This window comes from Notolepis coatsorum, assembly GCF_963971535.1.
Source record: "Notolepis coatsorum genome assembly, chromosome: 1".
Classification (NCBI taxonomy): domain Eukaryota; kingdom Metazoa; phylum Chordata; class Actinopteri; order Aulopiformes; family Paralepididae; genus Notolepis; species Notolepis coatsorum.
Genome location: NC_140165.1, coordinates 240230374 through 240246632, shown reverse-complemented (window position 1 = coordinate 240246632; position 16259 = coordinate 240230374). Strand labels below are relative to the sequence as shown.

The 16259-nt window shown below is 46.4% G+C and overlaps 2 protein-coding genes across 3 annotated transcripts in view; one reads left to right on the top strand and one right to left on the bottom strand.

The window, feature by feature from the left end:
- The window catches only part of nf1a (neurofibromin 1a), a 255630-nt gene that overhangs the window by 159099 nt on the left and 80272 nt on the right, over positions 1 to 16259 (top strand). The gene's annotated exons all lie outside the window — the stretch shown is intronic.
- Positions 9876 to 15593, bottom strand: omg (oligodendrocyte myelin glycoprotein; the record flags this gene model as incomplete). Its single annotated transcript, XM_084327868.1, has 3 exons — positions 15475 to 15593; positions 12720 to 12932; positions 9876 to 10875 (listed from the first exon to the last, which is right to left on the bottom strand). The coding sequence occupies exons 1-3, from the start codon at positions 15477 to 15479 to the stop codon at positions 9876 to 9878; spliced, it is 1218 nt and encodes a 405-aa protein (XP_084183994.1). The 5' UTR covers positions 15480 to 15593.

The following is a 16259-nucleotide window of genomic DNA, read 5'->3' as shown; positions in this document are numbered from 1 at the left end:
ACCCTCCATGGTCACAGGAGTGAGGCGTTAAACCGCCACGCAGATTAAAGCCGCCATCAGCAGCTGCATCAGCCAGACACCGGAGCTCGCCGGAGAGGCAGCACTGCTCACCCAATCTCCCATGTTTTTCAACCATGAGTTAACATTTTCGTTATTCGTAAGTGAGTTAACATTTTTAGCCAAATCATGCTGTCATGCTGTCCACGACCGACATCTGCGTTATCATCATGATCAGCAACACCGCCATGAGTCCCGTCCAGCACTGACGATACATAGTGACTTGATTTTCCACCTGAGAGGAGAAAGACACACACACACACACACGCACACGCACACACACACACACACACACACACACGCCGTGCTCATTAGGCTTCCATCAACCTTAAGTTGTCTGAGTGTAGTAGATTGTTGTAGCTCTAAACTGCCTCATCACCTGCTCATTATCTCACAGCCATGAGTTGTGTTCTGGCTTTCTCTCTGTCTGGACGCAGCGGTGTACCTCGTTGAAGAGGAACAAACGTTTCTCTCTGTCTGGACGCGAAGGTGTACCTCGTTGAAGAGGAACAAACGTTTCTCTCTGTCTGGACGCGGAGGTCTACCTCGTTCAAGAGGAACAAACGTTTCTCTCTGTCTGGACGCGGAGGTGTACCTTGTTCAAGAGGAACAAACGTTTCTCTCTGTCTGGACGCGGAGGTCTACCTCGTTCAAGAGGAACAAACGTTTCTCTCTGTCTGGACACGGAGGTGTACCTTGTTCAAGAGGAACAAATGTTTCTCTCTGTCTGGACACGGAGGTGTACCTTGTTCAAGAGGAACAAGCGTTTCTCTCTGTCTGGACGCGAAGGTGTACCTCGATCGAGAGGAACAAACGTTTATCTCTGTCTGGACGCGGAGGTCTACCTCGTTCAAGAGGAACAAGCGTTTCTTTCTGGGGTTTTCAGCAGCACGGGCTTTAGTGCCACCCCTTAACTTTACACTCACTGTTACCCCTTAACGTTACACTGTCACTGTTAGTCAAAGAGAGTAGCCTCCCACTAACACTAAACCTTTTTGCAGCACATCGATATCTTAATTAGAAAGATTCAAAGAGGCCCCTCTGCACGATTGCATACAGGGGAAACACAATTCTACTCGTGTGTCGATTGAAATCAACTCCATTAGTTGACGCCGTTTCACGACTATTAGATTCCGAACGTGTTCACTCGAGGACAGCCCTACATTTCCTGTGCGAAACGGCAGCTCTCACGTGGGATTGTTAAAGTCCTTGCCTCGAGTCCGTTTGCGAAGTGGATGAGTGCTAATAAATCAAGACATCATTATAGAAGTAAATTTTTACATTTAGTCAATTAGCTGATGCTTTTATCCAAAGTGACTTACAAGTTCTGTACGACAAGTCAGCAGTACAACTCTTTCAGCTGAGTAACAATGTTCATCAAACAGTGTTGAAACTTGTGCGCCTGCAGTGTTGAGTGCACAGTAGTAGAGACATATTTAGTAGGTAGTGTAGATAATATTTTGAAGGCTCACCTGTTCCTGGGTACGTGCTGAATGTTCTAAGCTTGGATGTAGATGTTGCCCCAAACGTCGGCTTCCTCTTTCTTCTTTTGAGCTCACTGACTCTAAACAAAAAGGCGGGCCTCTTTATATCACTCATAAACTGAAAGGAGGGTCTGTTTTGAGAGTCGCATGACGACGAGCTGCATCATTTGCATAATTATGGGTGTTTTCACGTTGTGTGCTATTCTGTGGAAATACGAATTGGTTTCCTCAACAGCACTTTAAATAGCTGATGTGAAAACGTGTTTAGTATTGGCGAGCACAAGATGTGTACACAGCCCTGGTAAATGTTCAGCCATACATTTGTAAAAATGTCATCTCCATAATGCATGATGCTGGTTCACTGGTAGATTCGCTTTTGTTTGATTCACATTTTGAGCCGAAAACCTGCCTTGAATCATAAATGACCAAATCACCCGCTGTAATTTAAGATGTAATGTCTAATTTCTAGTGCTGTCAATCGATTAAAATATTTAATCTGATTAATCGCATGATTGTCCATAGTTAACTCGCGATTCATCGCATTTTCTTTTTTATCTACCTTAAACAGATCTTTTTCAAGTTCCAAGTTTTAATACTCTTATCAACATGAGAGTCAACAAATGCTTGCTTTATGCAGCCATTTAACACAAAAGGATGACCCTCATGCATTGCAAATTTGCATCAAATTCAAAACAGAGTGATGCACAAAATAACTTAAAAGAAAATAATTATTTAAAACAACGAATAAAGTGTGCATGAAATAATAGGGGAAAGAAAACGTTAGGAACTTGTTACATTCACCCACACAAGGGCTGAGGACTCACACCCCCGCCCCCCCTTTCTCGCTCACACACACACTCTCCCAGCTCTCTTATTCTCTCTTGTTCCTTCCTCATCTCTCTCACTCACTCACTCACTCACTCACTCACTCACTCACTCACTCACTCACTCACTCACTCACTCACTCACTCACTCACTCACTCACTCACACACACACACACTTTGAGTCAGAAACAAACATAACAAACCAAAACTGAACAGAGGAAACTGATCCGAGGACAAAACACCATCTAAGCCTCTGCTGAAGCCCTTTACTTCCCTGTTCATTCTGGAAATTAAAATGCTCAGCCGTGCGCAGACCTGCCCCGACGAGGTTGTACAGAACATCAGAAATGACTTGTGAGGCGATTCCCTTGTAGCTTTAACACACTTTATTGATTTCAAGCACAGGGAGAGAGTGTGACAGTAAAAGATGAACAGACTTTGAAGAACACTTTTTAACACCCTGCAGATATACCCTGAATTTGACTTCCTTTCTTTTCTGAAAGGGAAAGCCTACGAAGGTTTATTTATATTAAATTTGGCGCACAAGTGAACCGCCAGTTCAGTGTCACTATGTTTTTTTTGCTAGTACGGTCATGGAATTGGTATTACATGCAGCTCTAAGTGGTCTTAAAATGGGTCTTAAATGTAACTTGTTGAAACCTGCAGATACCCTGAATAGGAAATGTGTGTTGTGTGCATATATACCCCTCATCAGACACACAGGAAAGGTTCAGTTCAGGACTGGTGTTAAACTTTTACCCTCCATGGTCACAGGAGTGAGGCGTTAAACCGCCACGCAGATTAAAGCCGCCATCAGCAGCTGCATCAGCCAGACACCCGAGCTCTCCGGAGCGTCAGCGCCGCTCAGCATGGTGCTATTTTCTTCCATGCCGCTTCCATGAGCCGAAAACCTGCCTTGAATCATAAATGACCAAATCACCTGCTGTTATTTAAGATGTAATGTCTCATTTCTAGTGCTGTCAATCGATTAAAATATTAATCTGATTAATCGCATTATTGTTCATAGTTAACTCGCGATTAATCGCAAATTAATCACATAATTTTTTTATCTACCTTAAACAGATCTTTTTCAAGTTCCAAGTTTTAATACTCTTATCATCATGAGAGTCAACAAATGCTTGGTTTATGCAGCCATTTAACACAAAAGGATGACCCTCATGCATTGCAAATTGGCATCAAATTCAAAACAGAGTGATGCACAAAATAACGTAAAAGAAAATAATAATTTAAAACAATGAATAAAGTGTGCATGAAATAATAGGGGAAAGAAAACGTTAGGAACTTGTTACATTCACCCACACAAGGGCTGAGGACTCACCCCCCCCCCCCTTTCTCTCTCTCACACACACTACCAGCTCTTTCTCTCTCTTGCCCCTTTCTCATCTCTCTCTCTCTCTCTCTCTCTCTCTCTCTCTCTCTCTCTCTCTCTCTCTCTCTCTCCTCTCTCTCCTCTCTCTCTCCTCTCTCTCTCCTCTCTCTCTCCTCTCTCTCTCCTCTCTCTCTCTCTCTCTCTCTCTCTCTCTCTCTCACACACACACACACTTTGAGTCAGAAACAAACATAGTATAGTTTGCATGTGAACAGAGTTGGATAGTTCCATAAGCAACTCATGTAAATAGCTTAAACAGAATATGTTTTGGAACAAGGTCAATAGTGAGATTGCTGTCATGCATGTAAACATACACTGCACTCAGTTATCCCCTAGGTGGCTGCAGTTGCTCCATCTAGTGGCGAGTCGGAGCATCGGCTCTGGCAGTCGGCCTTGACTCCCTTCTCCCCGGAGATTACCCTTGAACATTATAGAGAGAAATTACAAATCTGACCGCCACGCGTGAATCTGCGGGCGACCTCGGTCCATTCCACGGGGCTGAACTCTGGACTAAGTGGTACCGGCGTGCAAGGAGACGGTGTTGAGTGTTAAGCAGGCCTCTGAGGGAGCGGGCCTATTGACTGTGCAGTCAGGTACGAACACCTCCCTGGACCACACATCATGGCCTTTTAGTTCCAGCTGAGCCGGGCCTCGGTGTACACACACCACGTCTACCCTTTGGTTTGAGGCAAGGCTGAGCTTTGTTTAAAGATTTCTTCTTCTTTCAGTGAAAGGTACTTGGATTTCATCCATATCGCATATCCAGTTTGTGGCCCTCTCTAGGTGGGTTTCAATTTATACGCCACGCGTCGTTGCATTTCATACCCGATTCACACTGTGGAAAGAAAGCATCCGCATTGGGACAGTGCCGTCTGCTTTTGTCAGTGTGAAAGCTAGCGAACGCACACCATCCGGGTTTGCGTCCGTTAGATGGTAATTTTTCTATAGTAAGAATAGATGCAATTATAACAATTGGTGTTGTGGACTGATGAGGAGACCTGCATACTTTTGCTTGATGTTTCCTGCTGTCTAACGAGATGCATTCATATATATCAAATTGAGCTTATGACTAACCGTACGCAAGAGTGAGCTCTCTTCTGGTGGCCTGCTCTTCTTGTAGGCTGCTCTGCTGGTAGGCTGCTCTGCTGGTAGGCTGCTCTGCTGGTAGGCCTGCTCTGCTGGTAGGCCTGCTCTTCTGGTAGGCCTGCTCTTCTGGTGGCCTGCTCTGCTGGTAGGCTGCTCTGCTGGTAGGCTGCTCTGCTGGTAGCCTGCTCTGCTGGTAGGCTGCTCTGCTGGTAGGCTGGTAGGCTGCTCTGCTGGTAGGCTGCTCTGCTGGTAGGCTGCTCTTCTGGTAGGCTGCTCTGCTGGTAGGCTGCTCTGCTGGTAGGCTGCTCTTCTGGTAGGCTGCTCTTCTGGTAGGCTGCTCTGCTGGTAGGCTGCTCTGCTGGTAGGCCTGCTCTGCTGGTAGGCTGCTCTTCTGGTAGGCTGCTCTGCTGGTAGGCCTGCTCTTCTGGTAGGCCTGCTCTGCTGGTAGGCTGCTCTGCTGGTAGGCTGCTCTGCTGGTAGGCTGCTCTTCTGGTAGGCTGCTCTGCTGGTAGCCTGCTCTCCTGGTAGACCTTCTCTTCTAGTAGGCTGCTCTGCTGGTACTGTAGGCCTTCTCTTCTAGTAGGCTGCTCTGCTGGTACTGTAGGCCTGCTCTGCTGGTACTGTAGGCCTTCTCTTCTAGTAGGCTGCTCTGCTGGTACTGTAGGCCTGCTCTTCTAGTAGGCTGCTCTGCTGGTACTGTAGGCCTTCTCTTCTAGTAGGCTGCTCTGCTGGTACTGTAGGCCTGCTCTGCTGGTAGGCTGCTCTGCTGGTACTGTAGGCCTTCTCTTCTAGTAGGCTGCTCTGCTGGTACTGTAGGCCTGCTCTGCTGGTAGGCCTGCTCTGCTGGTACTGTAGGCCTTCTCTTCTAGTAGGCTGCTCTGCTGGTACTGTAGGCCTGCTCTGCTGGTACTGTAGGCCTTCTCTTCTAGTAGGCTGCTCTGCTGGTACTGTAGGCCTTCTCTTCTAGTAGGCTGCTCTGCTGGTATTGTAGGCCTGCTCTGTTAGCAGAGTAAGACTATTAGTCTTACTCTGCTAGTAGGCCTGCTCTTCTGGTAGGATGAACATTGGACGACCGAAACATAGGATTTAATAATAAGTTGAATAATGTAAGTGAAGACAGTGTCTCTTTAGTGTATTGTCTTTAGAATAAATACATATCAAAAATAGAAATTAAGGCAAGAATCAATCAATTGGGATCTCTTTAAATGCGTTGGGATCTCTTTAAATGCTTTGGGAACTCTTTAAATGCTTTGGGAACTCTTGAAACGTATATTAGATATATTGCAGTGGGAGTGCCATCGATTCCTGTGGACTTTTCTCTGCAGTGCAAGGTTTGTCAGGTGAAAGAAGAATGAGCGCCTGTGCAAACTGTGATTAATGTTATACCAGGTCTGCCAACGGCATTTTAACATGGAGGTCAGTAGCATGAAGATGTATTCAATTAAATGTCACAAAGTTTCGTATAGCCTAGCCTTCCCAGCGAACATGGGTGCAGTGGAGCTTTACCTGTTGTGATGTCCTCTAGCTCTGACAGACTGTGATGTCCTCCTCTCTGACAGACTGTGATGTCCTCCTCTCTGACAGACTGTGATGTCCTCCTCTCTGACAGACTGTGATGTCCTCCTCTCTGACAGACTGTGATGTCGTCCTCTCTGACAGACTGTGATGTCCTCCTCTCTGACAGACTGTGATGTCCTCTCTAGCTCTGACAGACTGTGATGTCCTCTGCTCTGACACACTGTGATAGGATCTGTGACCAAGTGAGGACATTTATTATATTCGGATAACATTTCCAAAACCATGGCCTATGCGTTCTGTTAATATGTAGCCTACAAGGGTTTTATTTATTTTCCACCTGGCAGGATAATTATTGTTAGCAGCCTTTATCAGTAGGCATATCTTCAACCAAATAATCACTACCGGACTGTGCGTTGCCAGACCCATCTGTTAGACTGAGAATGAAAACTATCCTATGGAATTTGAAGCCAATGACACGGCTCCATCAATCAACAGGCAGGTAAGCTCCTCGATATGTGCTGTTGTAGGCCTAGCTTTATTATTCACTGGGACACAGGGTTAGGCTGCTGTTGACGGATCAGTAGGTGTGATATATTAACAGGATGTGCAATCATTTTGCAGCCAGTTCATGTTGCAGCAGAAAGATTTGTAGTTTTAGGAATGACTGGGGCACGGATAGGCCGATAGAATAGTCTGGAGATGACCCCACATGTTGTAGGCTAACCACTGTCTTGCAGTTACATATTCTGTGCTTATTTATAGTTGGATAGTCTGTTTATCTATTTATAACTGAACGGTCCGTAATGAATGCAATCTTATCTGAGGGAAAGCAGTCTATCTGTATGAATGCAGTCGGGGTGAAATTGGAGCCCGCCAAGCGCCATTGGCGGTCAGTTTTTACGTTTGGCGAGTGCCAGTGAGAGGTCTGCCCGCCGTGTGGCGGGTACCAAATAGTCATGTAAAAATAAAAAATCTGTGGTGTGTTTTGGTTTTACGACAGTCGCAGTTTTTGGCAACCCTGTCTCTCACGGCACGTCATCTTGTTGGCTTGTTTACCAACGTGACATCCGCTACACGCTCTTCTTCTGCTCCGGAAGAAGTGGCAGCGAGAGCGAGCTGGCTCGTTAGCTCACGTTAGCTCTATATGTCCCAGTAAACTAAATAGTTCACTGAGGCGTTGTCTTAAGTAACGTTATATAGCGGGCTAGCAGTAGCTACAGATAGCTCCTGATATCAATGTCTTATAACATTGATTCAATGCGTATTCTAGCTGAGGGCATGCTGAATGTGATTTGACCAAAGCACAGTAACGTTATACCAATAGGGTCCAGCTGCAGCGCCGGAGAATCCTTGCTGGAGCTGGAGGCTACTCGAGTATACACACAGACAGTGGAGCTGTTTGCAGATAGCGAGCATTTTGACTTGTTGCGTGGTGGCGATGTCTCGCAGATAAGACAACTACAAGTATGATTATATAATATATATATTTTATAAAAAAAAATGGCTGGTAAGAAATATGCTTGGCGGGTAGATTCTTCCCATCTACCCGCCACTGGCCGGTGAGTCAAAGTTAATTTCGCTCCCTGAATGCAGTCTATCCGTATGGATGCAGTCTATCTGTATGAATTAAGTATATCCAGGTGGATGCAGTGCAGTCTATCTGTATGAATGCAGTCTATCCGTATGGATGCAGTAGGGCTGGGCGATAAAACGATAACTATCGCGATAAATTATTTCCTCGAAATAAACATGAAACGTGGTCGCAAAGTTTCGATATATCGATTTTCCAAGCTTGGATATGAGCACACGCACTAACAACCAATCAGTGAAGGAGATGGCCGATAGCGGAAGGAGACCCGGAAGGAGACGCGGAGGTAGGACTCAGTAAACAAGGCTGGCTAGGGCTAATTAGCTTGCACGGCGCTATTTTACAGTTTACCTGCCGAGTTGGTGTGTGTTTTGAATTCTGAGGGTAACTGTTATAGTAGTGTGGGGTATACGGTGGACGTTGTTGCAATGAATTGGGCGGAACAGAGTATTTTAGGGTCATTTTTAGTACATTGTCATTAGATACTCCGCTCGTAAACGAGGCTGGCTAGGGCTAATTAGCTTGCACGGCGCTATTTTACAGGTTACCTGCCGAGTTGGTGTGTGTTTTGAATTCTGAGGGTAACTGTTATAGTAGTGTGGGGTATACGGTGGACGTCGTTGCAATGAATTGGGCGGAACAGAGTATTTTAGGGTCATTTTTAGTACATTGTCATGAGATACTCCGCTTGCTTTGGCTAACTGCTAACGTGACGACATCAACTCGACTCTCGAGACATTCACAGCAGCAAAACAAGTCTATTAATAGCCCGTCCATCGGTGCCGGGCATAATAAGTTAATTAAACTTGACGGACATTATATCGACGATAATTATCGATATCGAGTTATATGAAAATAATTTTATAATTTTATCGCGATAACGTTTTTGGCCATATCGCCCAGCCCTAGGATGCAGTCTATCTGTATGAATGCAGTCTATCCGTATGAATGCAGTCTATCCGTATGGATGCAGTCTATCTGTATGAATTAAGTCTATCTGGGTGGATGCAGTCTATCTGTATGAATGCAGTCTATCCGTATGAATGCAGTCTATCCGTATGAATGCAGTCTATCTGTATGAATGCAGTCTATCCGTATGGATGCAGTCTATCCGTATGGATGCAGTCTATCCGGGTGGATGCAGTCTATCCGTATGAATGCAGTCTATCCGTATGAATGCAGTCTATCTGGGTGGAAGCAGACTGCTGCTGAAGGCATGTCATTAGCCCCTTTGACAGGTTCTTTCTCTTAAGTTCTGATGCGTTTGTAATCGGTAATTCAAATACAATGGAAACACCAATGCAACCACAATGGAGACACCAATGCAAACATAATGGACACTAATTGAGTATTTTTGGTGTGAGTGTAGACATCTTCATCACAACCACTAAAGATTCACAACATCAACCATTCCACCCGCGTGATGCCGATCACTTGTGGAAAAAAAGGTTACTTCAGAACATAGACTCCATCCCAGCCAATTCCAAATGGATTTTCTTACTTTTTATCTCAAAGAAATCATAAAATACAGCAGCGTCTGACAATGGACAAGCAATTTACTGAGATTTGAGAGCATTCACGTTACCACACCAACCACAAATTAGTGTATCGGAGTATTTTTTGAGTATTTTGTCTGTTTATGTACGTGTATACAGTACATTCGTCTAGATATATGTATGGGTTGGAAATTCATTGTCATATTGCACTTTGTAGATGGCCAGCTAGTTGGAAGACGACAGAGAAATGCACATCATGATGGCGATGATTGTAGGCAGTTACAGCCGAGAGAGTTTAAAAAAAGAAATTAAATGGTACCAGTGGAGCTAGGAGTGTGTTTTATCATTCTTGGTCGTGACATTCGGTTTTCAAAATAATCCATTTAGTGTACAGCATCAGTCTGGTGACGTCTCTAGTCATCGGGGTGCTTTCAGAAGGCGTTGAAGGCTGCCACCGTGACTAAAATATTCAAGGCGACCGTCAGTGGGATCTGGGTCAGGAGGCCGTGTCCTCGGCTCCGCGCCTTTCCCACGCCGGGCTTCTTGGCAGCGGAGTGCGGCCGCGCGGTCGTGCTTGTGCGCGCGGACGGCCTGTAAAAGGACGTGGACGGCGTCCAGACCAACACCGCTCGCTCCCCGGATCCGTTCGCGCCCCCTCCTCGTTCTCCCCCGTACAACCCCGTCTCGACCAGCGCGGATTTTGCCTGGTGCCCGGAGGTGGCGGCGTCCGCAGTCCTTTCAGACGGCCCGCCGTAGTCGTCCTCGTCTCGCGCGTCCGCCCCGAGCGGCGCCTCCGTGTACGAAGCAAAGTGCCATTCCCCCCCGGGCGTCGCCAGATGGGCCTGCCCGCACGTCGGTCTCGTGTAACAGGGGCAGCCCGAGATGACGGCGCGGGTGTGCTCCGCCCACTCCACGAGCTTTGTTATGTTCTCCTCGTCCTCGCACGCCCAGGGGTTGTCCCCGAGGGTCATCGCCTCGAGGCCCGTCAGCCTGTCGAAAACCCCCTCCGACAGCCAGGAGAAGCGGTTGGCGTGGAGGTAGAGCCGCGACAGCCCGGGCAGGCGGTCCAGCGAGCCCGGCAGGATCTGCACCAGGTAGTTGTGGGACAAGTCGATGGTCTCCAGGTTGTGCGGCATGTTGGTGGGAAGGGTCCAGAAGCGGTTGTGACTCAGGTTGAGGGCGTGGAGGCTGGGCAGCGTGTTGTTGATGAACACCACCCGCTCCAGCTCGTTGTCCGACAGGTCCAGGGCCCTCAGGTTCCAGTGGTAGGCCGTGTCGTTCTTGTCCAGCGACCGCAGCTCGTTCCCCGCCGCGCGGAGCTCCCACAGGGACTTGGGCAGCGCCGAGGGCAGCCGCTCCAGGCGGTTGTAAGACAGGTCCAGGGTCCTCAGGTGGGCGTAGTGGCTGAGCTGGCTGTCCACACCTCGCAAGCTGCCGGGAGAACCAGAGGCGAGTCGAGTTTATTAGCATGTCCCAAACTGGGAGATTCATGTTACAGCAGATAACTACGAAACTCCAAAAAACACAGTAAACATATATATAAACAAGAAGAACATAGACAGACATATGATGTACATGGTCACAAGATCAGATAATAACAGCTAAATAAGCAACTACAACCATCCCCCCACCCGCCTGCCTCAAAGCTACCTCCTCCTGCTTCCTTTATTGATGGCACGAATGGATGAGAATTTATACGTAGTGTTTTTAGCTGCAGGGGTCTCTAAACATTGCCCGGAAGGCAATAATTGATAGAGGGTTGCACATTTGTTTATTTGACAGGTCAATGAGATGAGCCATTTTGCTATATTCTGGGAGACCTAAGACACTTGAGTTTCTTATGAAATGAAGAGCCCTCATATTGACCATCATAGTTTTCATTACATTATTGTTATCATAGTTTCTTTTGAAACGAAGAGCCCTCATATTGACCATCATAGTTTTAATTACGTTATTGTTATCATAGTTTCTTATGAAACGAAGAGCCCTCATATTGACCATCATAGTTTTAATTACGTTATTGTTATCATAGTTTCTTTTGAAACGAAGAGCCCTCATATTGACCATCATAGTTTTAATTACGTTATTGTTATCATAGTTTCTTTTGAAATGAAGAGCCCTCATATTGACCATCATAGTTTTCATTACATTATTGTTATCATAGTTTCTTATGAAACAAAGAGCCCTCATATTGACCATCATAGTTTTCATTACATTATTGTTATCATAGTTTCTTTTGAAACGAAGAGCCCTCATATTGACCATCATAGTTTTAATTACGTTATTGTTATCATAGTTTCTTATGAAACGAAGAGCCCTCATATTGACCATCATAGTTTTAATTACGTTATTGTTATCATAGTTTCTTTTGAAACGAAGAGCCCTCATATTGACCATCATAGTTTTCATTACATTATTGTTATCATAGTTTCTTTTGAAACGAAGAGCCCTCATATTGACCATCATAGTTTTAATTACGTTATTGTTATCATAGTTTCTTATGAAACAAAGAGCCCTCATATTGACCATCATAGTTTTAATTACGTTATTGTTATCATAGTTTCTTTTGAAACGAAGAGCCCTCATATTGACCATCATAGTTTTAATTACGTTATTGTTATCATAGTTTCTTTTGAAATGAAGAGCCCTCATATTGACCATCATAGTTTTCATTACATTATTGTTATCATAGTTTCTTATGAAACAAAGAGCCCTCATATTGACCATCATAGTTTTCATTACATTATTGTTATCATAGTTTCTTTTGAAACGAAGAGCCCTCATATTGACCATCATAGTTTTAATTACGTTATTGTTATCATAGTTTCTTATGAAACGAAGAGCCCTCATATTGACCATCATAGTTTTAATTACGTTATTGTTATCATAGTTTCTTTTGAAACGAAGAGCCCTCATATTGACCATCATAGTTTTCATTACATTATTGTTATCATAGTTTCTTTTGAAACGAAGAGCCCTCATATTGACCATCATAGTTTTCATTACATTATTGTTATCATAGTTTCTTATGAAACAAAGAGCCCTCATATTGACCATCATAGTTTTCAGATGGAAACCGACGTACGGCACCATTATTAATTTTAGATGGTGCCACCATTGGGACCATCACAGTCGCATAGTGGACCGCTTCACCTGGCTAACTAAAACCTCTTGCCACCTATTACACACACAAAAAACCTAATCTGACCTTCCGACCTGTGAAGCAGAGGGGCACCACCCGACCCCAAAGCCCCGTAGCGGACCTCACCACCCACCTGTTGAAAGAGAGGTTGAGGGATCTGATGTTGTGCTGGAGCCCGGGGGGCAGCTTGGTGAGGCCCCGGGAGGAGCAGTCCACCACCCGGTGTCCCCGGCTGCAGGAGCACACGGAGGGACAGATGGACCGGACCCGTCCCCCCAGGATCCCCGACAGGAGGAGCAGAACCAGGCAGGGCAGCGGAGCACAGCCAGCAGGCATGGCGAGGGCTCTGGATGACGACGATGAGATGTGGAAACGCAACGTGGGGGATTAATTGGAGAGACAGAGAGAAGAATTAGACAATGAATTAGGTGACATTTCTAGTTGCTTATAGGTGAATGATTTTAAGGTTGATGGGGAAACAAATTAAACAGCGTTCGATTCCTGTTTTGTTCTTTTAGTTATGTCTTTTAGTCTAATGCCGATCAGTGCTTGACGAACAATGAACGGCTTTAATCGGCCTGTTCGAAGCTCAGTCTTCAAATTGAGGTCTGATTTGAAGTAGATTAAAAATCAAAATAGGTTCTACAACAGAGAACGAGTTGGAGAAGAAGCCGGCTGGTCGTATCTGTGTCTGTCCTCTGTATGCTGTGACCCATCATTTCTACGTTCGCTGTCCCTCCCTTCCTAACGCACTTGATTAAAAACAGCGAGAAGGTCTTTTCAAGGAAAAAGGAACGCCTTCTTCGTTTATATAAGCTCTATATTTCAATGCAAGGCCATATATCCCTGCCTGGCTTTGAGATTTCCATTGCATGTCAACATTGTGCAAAATAAAACAGGAGGAACTGCATCAGGCAGGACGACATCCTGTGACTGTTCTGGCTTTCTAATAATGTCTCTAAAAGCGTTTAGCCGGGGGACACGCGCGTGTGTCGTGAATAGTTATGACCGTAATACCATTTATGGGTCGATTTTTAATCTCTGCCATTTCGCTGGTTTTGGGAACACCCCCTTAAAATGACCAAAGCACGGCGGGCGTCTGAAGCCTGTATGATAGGCGGACAAAACACTTTCAGCACAAGGAACTCCTCAGGACACCGGGATGATGTACGACCCGTGCGGTTCCCACAGACCCTAGTGGTTATGAATGGAGGGAACGCTAAGTATTTCCCCCCCACCTCTCCTACACGGGGACGGGCTACACCCCCCTCCTCTCCTACATGGGGACGGGCTACACCCCCCTCCTCTCCTACACGGGGACGGGCTACACCCCCCTCCTCTCCTACATGGGGACGGGCTACACCCCCCTCCTCTCCTACACGGGGACGGGCTACACCCCCCTCCTCTCCTACACGGGGACGGGCTACACCCCCCTCCTCTCCTACATGGGGACGGGCTACACTAAAGGGCTGTCCTGTGCTGGAGCTGGACAGATACCCCGCTTTCATTTACAAGGAACTCAGTCATTCTGTGGGCCAACGAGCTGGAAGCCCTGCCAGCAGGGAGCTCGGAAATACTGCAGTGAGACCCGACTGAACACACACACACACACACACTAACAGACACACACACATGCACACTGTCCCCAGATGCCTGGGCAGGAATGCCAGGAGACAGGAGTGTCTTCAGGTTGGGAGGTGTGTGCAGTATGTGTTGAAGCACTTCTGTGCCACATTAGTAGCTCCATTACACGCGTCTCTTTCCAGAAACGTCCACGAGACACACACACACACACGCACACGCGCGCACACACACACACACACACAGACACACACACACACACACACACACACACACACACACACACACACACACATTTGAATACTTTATTTGATTCCACAAATTATATTACATAAACAGGGAATCAAATGTATCGGGCCAAGCAGCACTGAACACTTAATAAGGGTACACATAGCACCTCCTTCTCCATGTGGCTAAGCTGCCAATAATAGCTGAGGCAGAGCAATATTTGGCTATTTGTTTGGCTTTTCTTTTAGACATTGCAGCAATTCTCAGACCGGTCATGGTGCATTTGTATACATGGCCAAGACTTACAAATACAAATACACTATATCTACATTCTACACCTATACCCAAGGTCAGCAATCACACTGAGCAGTGGTTGGTATTTGATATACTTGTCCCGGAAGGCCTGGTCCATGTACAGATCAAAGGTACAGCCTACTTCTATGACCAGCACCTCCCTGTGGCTGGTGTCAACAAAAACAACATCCACTAACAGACACCCACGTCCATGTACACAGACAGACACACGCTCACACTCTGGACACCCTGCACACACACACTCGCACAGATGCACACACACACACACACACACACACACACACACACACACACACACACACACACACACACACGTGCCTCTTATCAGATAACTCATAGATATTTACAGTCACTTGATGACTATATTTACATAAACAATTTGACCTTCCGTACTTGCCCAATACATTGCCCTCTGCATGTGTGTATAAAAAAGAATGCAGGTCCTTCCTTCCTGGCTGCTCATTAAAATGGGTCTCATAGATAATGCATGTAATGGGGGTCTGGTGCGTCTATTGAGTCTCCAAATGAGAGCTCTTCTGTTTGACACAGACGGATCACCACACTGCAGTCCACTGGGCTAATGGGCTCCACAATCAACTATATCACTGCCCTGCAAATTACCTGTCTGTGTCACGTGCAAATGTGTGTGCGCACGCGCATGCGTGTGTGTGTGTGTGTAAAGGATGTATGTGTCATGTACAAGCGTGTGTGTGTGACTGCTCCTCCTGAGCTGTTTCTCCTCTCCCGATCCGTAAATCACTCACCTCATCCTCTTATCGTTTCAGTCCGTCATCTCTCCTTATCTTTTGTTTCCTCCGCCACCTCTTCTGGTTCTCTCTCTCTCTCTCTCTCTCTCTCTCTCTCTCTCTCTCTCTCTCTCTCTCTCTCTCTCTCTCTCTCTCTCTCTCTCTCTCTCTCTCTCTCTCTCTCTCTCTCCCTCTCTATCCCTCTCTATCCCTCTCTATCCCTCTCTCTCTCTATCCCTCTCTCTCTCTATCCCTCTCTCTCTCTATCCCTCTCTCTCTGTCCGTCTCTCTTTCTTGTGCCACTGAGTGGGGAGAGAGAGGCAGCTCAGTCAAACCTTTATTGTTATTATTGACCTTTTTTTCTTCTTCTCCGGCTCCTCTGCTTTTTCGGTCGATCACTCGCTCTTTACTTCTTTCCTTGTTTTTCTTTCTTCAGTAAAGGTAGTCTTCTCTCTCTCCCTCTCCCTCTCCCTCTCCCTCTCTCTCTCTCTCTATATCTCTCTCCCTCCCTCTCTCTGGGTTTGTGTTGGCACGGTGCTGCGTCGGGTTAGGTATCCTCTCAGCCCTTCTGTGGGTGGCGTCGGTGGGGTCGTCCTGGCATGGCACAGAGCAGGGTGCCCGAATAGCACCAGCCTCCTCTCCTCCTCCTCCTCCTCTTCTTCCTCCTCCTCCTCTGCAGGCTCCCTGACACGTACTGCAAGGGGGTGCTGTGAGAGCGGTCTGGGACAGACTTAGAGAGAGAGAGAGAGAGAGAGAGAGGGAGGGAGGGAGAGGGAGAATTGCAGCACAGAGCCGGCTCACTC